The sequence below is a fragment of the Humulus lupulus genome, chromosome 9, assembly GCF_963169125.1.
Source record: "Humulus lupulus chromosome 9, drHumLupu1.1, whole genome shotgun sequence".
Lineage (NCBI taxonomy): Eukaryota > Viridiplantae > Streptophyta > Magnoliopsida > Rosales > Cannabaceae > Humulus > Humulus lupulus.
Genome location: NC_084801.1, coordinates 182,111,177 through 182,119,895, shown reverse-complemented (window position 1 = coordinate 182,119,895; position 8,719 = coordinate 182,111,177). Strand labels below are relative to the sequence as shown.

At 24.1% G+C, this 8,719-nt stretch overlaps 1 protein-coding gene across 1 annotated transcript; it reads left to right on the top strand.

The window, feature by feature from the left end:
• Positions 1–6,044: 6,044 nt before the first annotated feature.
• On the top strand, positions 6,045–7,404 carry LOC133800406 (putative F-box protein At1g65770). Its single transcript, XM_062238363.1, has 2 exons — positions 6,045–6,099; positions 6,236–7,404. The coding sequence occupies exons 1-2, from the start codon at positions 6,045–6,047 to the stop codon at positions 7,402–7,404; spliced, it is 1,224 nt and encodes a 407-aa protein (XP_062094347.1).
• The last annotated feature ends 1,315 nt before the right edge of the window (positions 7,405–8,719 follow it).

The following is an 8,719-nucleotide window of genomic DNA, read 5'->3' as shown; positions in this document are numbered from 1 at the left end:
TATTAAATATTATTATCATAATAATATTTTATAATATTTGAATTCAAATTAATATAATTAGTAAAAAATTATGATTATATATTATTATCATAATAATATTTTATAACATTTAAATTTATATTAATATAATTATCAAATATCTAGTTTTATATTATATATTATTATAATAATGATATTTTATAACATTTGAATTTGAATTTATCCTCTCATAATTAGATATATATTAATATAATTCATAAATATCTATTTTTAATTAGTTTTAAATGTATATTTCGTTAAATATTTTGAATATTCCGTTAAAACTAAAAAAGAAACCGTTAAAATAAAAAAAAAAATTGTTATCTACACACTTTTTATATAGAAGAGATATAAAAAGTGGGTAGATAATAGAAATTCTTGGTTTTAACGGTTTTTTTTGTTAAAACATAATATTGTAAATATTTAACGGAATGTACTTTTAAAACAAATATTTATTAATTATATTAATATAAATTCAATAATATTTAATACTATACTAGATATCATTAATTCAAATGTTATAAAATATCATTAATAATATATAATATAAGACTAGATATTTAAAAATTATATTAATATAAATTCAAATGTTATAAGTGTTATTATTAATATGTTTATGTTATTTTTTTATATATAATATTGTTTATTTATTTAAAATTTATATGACAATCATAAAAACTTAATAAAAATAATTAGTAAGTTTTCTAAATAAAATTAACCAAATGTGCATTGCACCTAGTATATATATCTATTATATATAAAAAGTGTGTCGATAACGGAAATTCTTGGTTTTAACGGTTTTTTATTTTTTTTTATGTTAACTTTAATGGAATATTCTTATATCTAACATAATATTCTTATATTTAACGGTAGTTTGTAAACATCTCTTAAACAAAAATTAAATTAGATAAATAATTAAAAAAATTAAGATAAGATATTTTTTTAGATATTTTACAATGATAATTATTTAAAAATAATAAATAATTAAACAAATTAAAATATGATATTTTTGAGATATTTTACAATGATAATTATTTAAAAATAATAAATGATTAAATAAATTAAAATATAATATTTTTTAGATATTCTACAACGATAATTATTTAAAAATAATAAAATCATACATTTTATAACTTAAATAAAATTTAATTAAACTTAAACTCACTTATTAGAATAATATCATATTAAATATATAATATAATTTAATGTGAATTAGTAACAAATTTCTTTTTTTTTTTTTAAAAAAAACTAGCTAGAAACTTAAATTTAAAATACACGTATAATATCTAATATTACATTAAACATATAATATATAATCTCTTGTTGTCACTCTCAAATTCAAAAACTAAAACAAACATAAACTTAGACAAAAATAAATAAATTATTTAATTAAAATAAAATATTTATTTCAAAATTTATATGACATTAATATAAATTTAATAAAAATAATTAATAAATTCTATAAATAAAACTAAGCAAACGTGCATATTGCACGTTGCTTGTATCTAGTATATAGATATGTGTGTGGCTTTGACTTAGGCGCACACGGAAGAGTTCCATTGCGGATTGACTTATTAGGCACCCAAATTTGAGATTAAGTTATATATAACAGATTTCATTAATTTGCCGTTATCTTTAACGTTTTTTATAAAAAATTTAAAAAAAGTTGACCAACGATTTGAAAATTAATTCTATCAACTTTATAGATTTCAATATTATTAATATGAGTTAACTTTAACGTTTTTTGATCAAATAAATTAAAAACAATGATCAATGATTTAAAAATTGCGTGCTTCATTTTTTAAATTAAAAAAAATTAAAGTACATTAAAAAAATTGAATTCGTTATAAAATCTTGATTTGAATTGCGCTATTTTTTATCAATAAAAAATCTGGCCATCGTATAATTGGGGAAATCAATAAATTAACCAATTTAAATTTAATTCATTCTGTTAAGAACTTTTTAGTATATTTACGTCAATTGGAAATCTCGCCATTTAATTATTTTAATTAAAACATCTTTTATTTTAACTTTTAAATGAAGTGTTTTAAATTGTATTTTTAGAAGGAAAAAAATAAACAATATTGATCACAGTGTATGTAGGGCATTCAATACAATCAACCTAAATTTAATTCATTCGGTTAAGATTTTTTCAGAGAAAATTAAGTTTAAATTTTTTTTAAAATATCTACAATATAACATCCCTATATATATATAACAAAGTTACAATATCAATAATTTTTATTAAGATAGAATTTTCTCTGTGAGTCTCTAACCATCATCAAAACATTGAGGTAAGTCATATTGCCATAAAAAATTACATCAAACTCAATTTCATTATAACCACACATCATTCATTGATTGCTATATTGATTAAATTGATTTACTAACCATTTTTAATTCAGGTGGCGAGTCAGAATCCAGTTTATCAAATAAAGTTTACACAAACACAAAGTATCATCTTATTTTAATTATATTGACAGGTAAGTAATTATTGTCACAAAAAATATTGTGATTTCAAGTTTTTTTATAACCACATCATTGAATGCTATATTGATTTTCTAGTCATATTTAATTTATCTCAAATCAGGCAGTGAGTCACAAATAAGTACAATCAGATATATAAGATAAAGTTCAAGGAAATACAAGATAACATCTTATACAAACAGTTATGAATTATTTTATTATGCTATGTTCAGTTAATACATTTAGTAATTAGTAAATAGTAAAACAATAAAATAGTACTTAGAGAATTAGAACCATCAATTGCTATTCAATTACTATGATAATAAATGTTAAAACTAATAACAAACTGTGGAAAAACCTATAAGCATTAATGATATTTTCATAAACCATAAATATTTGTTCAACGAGGCTAGAAGATGCAGATAGAAAATCAACCTATAGAATTTAGGATTGATTAGATTAAGCTTAACTATGAGGTTTGAAATATATACATATACCAAAGAATAACTTAATCTTAAACTGCAACCATTAAAAAAGAAAAAAAAAACTTATGAATCATCCGATAAATCTAAAGTAAAAATATCATTACTTGAAAAAAAACAACCCTAACCTAACAAAATTAAAATAAATCCATTATCCATAAACAAATTTAAGAAATCAACAAAAGCAAAATCCTTTTTTTTACCACTATATGAATCAATCAAACGAAACAAAAATAAATCCAAATCCAAACCCAAAGCATAAATTTATTCAATAAAAATTAAGACTTTGAGTTTTAAATGAAATAAACAATCAGCTAATGATAATCTCATTGGGATTTGGTCCTGTTCATTTTATAAACCAAGGATCTATTGGGCATCAAAACTAAAAAATAAGCGTACCTATGTTTACAATAATGCTCATTTGGTACCATGTATTTTGAAATCGTACATATTTGGTAACCTGTATTTTGAAATCGTGCATATTTGATAACCTAAACTCAAATATAATTGATACAATTTTGCTAATTTAATCAAACTGTTATCAATTTATGAGTTTCAAATTTAAATTTAATTAGTTAATTACATATAACTGATGAGAATTTGGTCATATTGATAAAATTTTATTTATTGAATCTGAGTTTAGGGTACCATTATATGTATGATTTTAAAATATGTGGTAAAAATTATTGAAAAAAGAGGGTACCAAAACACTATTTTGCAAAAACACATGGTACCAAATGAGGAAATTCCAAAAAAAAAAAAAAAAAAACAACTTGATTACCAAATGCAATGACATTGTGAAAAAGATATAAAAAAAATCATGAGAAAAAACAAAGCTTACATTAAAAAACTACCCTTTAACACATAACACAAAGCCCACAACACCAACAACCAAAAATCAACGTGTTGGGTACTCTTGTCAAAGATGAAACAAACCCAAATAGATAGCTAAGCATTATATCAAAAAAATTAAGTGTTGAGTTAACATGTAAAAATATACATACATATGTGTCATCAAATCTGACTTATCCATAAATCTATATCAGATCAAGAAATAAAGCCTGAATGATAATCATAGTCTAAAAGCAAGCAAAGAACAAAACCCACAATTTCCAAAAATCCAAATCAAGACAAAGAAAATATTCAAACTTCAATCAAACGCATCCTTATTTAATATATCTTCTTCTCTCTTTTTTTTAATCAAAGAAAATGACATCAAAAAACATGTTTTATGATCCACTAATAAAACCTCCCCCAACAAAGATATGACAGTGACATTATTAAATTTCATATTTAGATTCAGTTTATTCACTCATTAATAAAACCTCCCCCGACATGATTTATGTTCGTAGAAAACATTAACATATAAAATATTTGTGAAAGATATACAAATTACCTATCTTAGTATTTGGGCTAAAATCATAATGAAATATCATTAAAAAAAATTATATAAAAAAAATCTAACTAATTAATATTGAAACATATAGAATAAGTATATATCGTAAACCCACCATATTGAGCATCAATATGCATAGAAAATTTATTTTTCTTAAATTTTAATCTTGACGGAAAAAAATTTGAAATATGCATTGATATTGACTTAGAATATATCTATTATTACTCAAAATATATTTTAAAACACATTACCTCAAAAGAGAAGCCCACTGAAGCTTGGTCGGAGATGGTGAGGGAGGGACGATGGGGAGGTGGCGGCAGTACGACGAGGAGGGTGGTGGTGGTGGTGGTAGTGATGGTCGGAGATATTGTGAGGGAGGAAGAGACTTTTGGGGGTGGCGGCTAGATTGGGGTACCACAAATAATATCGACGCAAAAAATGTTATTTGTTGTAGTGATAGATTAAGTGGTAAAAAAAATTATGTTTTATTTTAAATATAAATGATGAAAAAAATTAATAAAAATTAAGATTATTTATTATAAATATATTTAGAATAAAGATAATTTATAATATTTGAATTTATATTACTACTAGATACAAGTACGTGCAATATGCACGTTTACTTAGTTTTATTTATAGAGTTTATTAATTATTTATATTAATATCATATAAATTTCAAATATATATCATATTCTAATTAAATAATTTATTTATTTTTGTTTAAGTTTATGTTTTTTGTAGTTTTTGAATTTGGGGTAACAACAAGAGATTTTAAATTTAAGTTTCTTGCTTTTAAAAAAAAAATTTTTTTTGCTAATTGACAGTAAATTATATTATATGTTTAATTAAATTTTATTTAAGTTATAAAATGTAAAATTTTATTATTTTTAAATAATTATCATTGTTAAATATCTCAAAAATGTCTTATTTTAATTTATTTATTATTTTAAAATAATTATCATTGTAAAATATCTCAAAAATATTATATTTTAATTTTTTTAATTATTTATTTTATTTTATTTAAATTTAAGTATTTACAAATTACCGTTAAATATAATAATATTCTGTTAAATATAAAAATATTCCGTTAAAGTTAATATTAAAAATATAAAATATTGTTAAAACAAAAAAAATTCATTATCAACACATTTATTATATAAAAAAACTATAGGATAGATATGTGGTCAATTTAAAATCAAATAAATATAATCATAATAGATTTCAGTTCAAATTAATAAGCAACGTAGTCTTAAAAAAAGATATTAATGACAGTTTTATGAAAATCAGCAATAAAAATAAAAATAATTAAATATATATGTATAGAAAAATCAACCGAAAATATAGTAAAAAAATAATCATACCTTCAAATAAAAAGATATAAGGTTATAATTTAAAATGAGCACAAGATAATTATAATTTAAAATATGGAAATCAAATAGATAAAAATATATTTATACAAAGATATTTTGAATTTTAAACAAGATTATTATTGACCCTAATAAGCCTAAATTAATAAGCAACGAAGTTTTAAAAAAAGATATTTTGAATTTTAAAAAATATTACTCTTGACCGCCATACATATAAATATATATATATATATATTCATACATGAGCAGCTTGTTATATATAACTTACAATCTCAAATTTCCTTCACATTTGTGTGCCTAATTAGTCAAACAGCAATGGAACTCTCCCCTGCCGTCATCAGTGTGCGCCTAAGTGAAAGTCACACACCAGGTAATAATATATCTATTTATATATAATGACCTCGTATAGTTTTAATGTAATTTTTTCCTAATTATTAAACATGACATGAATACCATTAATAGTTAGTTTTTTTTTGTTTTTAATTTTACGTTCTCAATGATTTCAGATTGGTCGAGTTTACCAGAACATCTTTTCGACCAAGTTTTTGGTAACTTGGAAACAGTAAAACAGTGTTTGCAATTCAGTGGTGTTTGTAAGTGTTGGCACAGTGTGGCAAAGGATAACCAAAGGAAACTTGTGGAATTGAGTCTTCACAATGTACCAATGTTGTTGGTTCCTAACAAACACAAAGAAGATGATAATAAGGATGAATGGAGTGTGTATGATGTGTTGTCAGACAAGTTCTTAATCTCAAATTTATTACTTCCTCCATATGATCATTCTTTTGGTGGCTCTTCACAAGGATGGTTACTTACCCTTGATGACAATTTAGCTTTAACGCTCTATAAACCCTTTGTTGGAATTGGTATTAATGATGTTATTCACCTTCCTCCAATATCATTAACTCCCATGGATAAGGGACTATTGGAAGGGATTGCTAAATATCGTCAATACTATGTTATGAAGATGTCTATACACACTCCTGATCCAATAGCCAACCCTAAAGATTTAATCATTGCAGTCATATTTGGACAATACAAGTTGGCTTATATCAGGCCACTCAAACAACTTACTTGGTCTCAAATTGATATACAATCACCCTTTGATGATCTTGTGTATCACAAGAACAAATTTTACGCCATAACTCTTACTAGCCAACTTGCATCTTTCGATGTCGACAACAATGTTAACTTTTTTGCCGATTCTACTATTCCAGACGATGATTATGGCTGTTATGAACTAGTAGTAGGAAGAAGTTTTTGTTATAAGAGATACTTGGTAGAATCATTAGGAGGAGATCTTCTGCATGTTAAAAGGTATGAAAGGTATACTCGTGCTTTTTATAACTGTGTGACTATCAAGTTTAAAATTTACAAGTGGAGTTCGGAGAAATGGATTGAGATAAAAAGCATAGGCGATAGTGCTTTGTTTTTGGGTGATAACACATCAGTGTGTGTGTTGGCATCAAACTTTGTTGGTTGTGAGAAGGACTCGATATATTTTATTGATGACAAAGACACCATTGACTATGCACATAAAGGTCAAATGGATCTTGGTGTGTACAATATTCAAACAAGAGTTTGTAGTCGAAGGGGTTTCAATTTTGATGCAGCAACCATTCCCAAAACACCTGGTCGCCAACCAATTTGGGTTTTACCTACTTTATCTATATAGTCTTTTTTTTTCTTTCGTTTATGAGTTGTATAAACAAAGATTTTTTTTTATTATTATTATTATATATCTTTGGTTGAATTTTTTTTATTGTATAGTTTTCATTATAGCTAATATAAGTTTATATTGTTTTAGGGTTTATTTTATAGATAAATTATATTAGTGTTTGAATTAATTACTTATTACAATATTAAAACAAAGAAGACAATTTATATGATTTCCTAAGTATATAATGACATTTTCCAAGAAGATGAGTCTCTGGTTACAGACAATAAACTTCAAATTTCATTTTTAAATGAACTTTTGTATGGTATAGAAACCTTTTTCCAGAGCCTAATTACTATGAATTCATTAAACGGAATATACAAGTAACAATTAAACTAAGAACAAGATAATCAATTATAGCAATAGGATTATTATTTTTAGAAACTTCATACAGTTAGAGCTTTCCCCAAGAGAGTTCTCTATATGTCTATTAATTGCACCGACGATATCTCTCTCTTATCTTCTTCTTCTTTATATTGTTATATGTATGTGGTCAAATGCTTGAGTATAAGTTTTTTTTGTCTTTATTCATATTCATGTTCTTATTCTTTGTATTGTTTCAAATTCAATATTTTTTATAATTCTTCAATTGTTATAGTTCATTTAATTTTTTTTATTAAATTAATTATTTAATATGATGGGTCATTGTTATATACGTATGTGGTCAAATGTGAATAAGTTTCACTTAAGTGTTTAGTGTCATCACTCATGTTTTCTCCTTACTTCTGCCACATCTAAGCAAATAAGTCAATACAATTGTAGGAACATAAATAGAATACCTTTAAACATTATTATTCATATATTCACCAAAAAAAGTATTACTCATATAATAATAAAAGGGAAATTTGATAAATCATGCTTACATTAGCTTAATAATTAAAATTTGAACCAAAGTTAACCACCCTATGATACAAATGCTTATCTTTCATTTAATACCAAAAATACCCCTCTCATAACAAAATCCCATACCTTTCCTCTCTAAAATCTTGCAAAAAAGATACACATGGGTAAGTAATTTTCTTTGATTCTTGTTGTTGTTGGTTGTTTTTATGATTTAGATTGCTGTTTAGATGTTGGATCTGTAGTTTGTTGGTATTTTTTGCTGTTTTTTTGGTGAAAATCGTGGTCTGTGAAAATCTGCGTTTTTTTGGGTTCCTTGAATTTTTTTTCTAAATGCCCGATAGTGTCCGATATAGGCCCGATGCAGGGACGATAGTTGTTGGGTTTCAAGGTTAGTGATGAGGTCCGATGGCCACCCGATGCTTGCCCGATA

Excerpts from the sequence above, each read along its gene's own strand:
- LOC133800406 (XM_062238363.1), top strand. The coding sequence starts at position 6,045 with ATGGAACTCTCCCCTGCCGTCATCAGTGTGCGCCTAAGTGAAAGTCAC. Across the intron at positions 6,100-6,235 it reads AAGTGAAAGTCACACACCAG|ATTGGTCGAGTTTACCAGAA; the intron begins GTAATAATATAT and ends CAATGATTTCAG.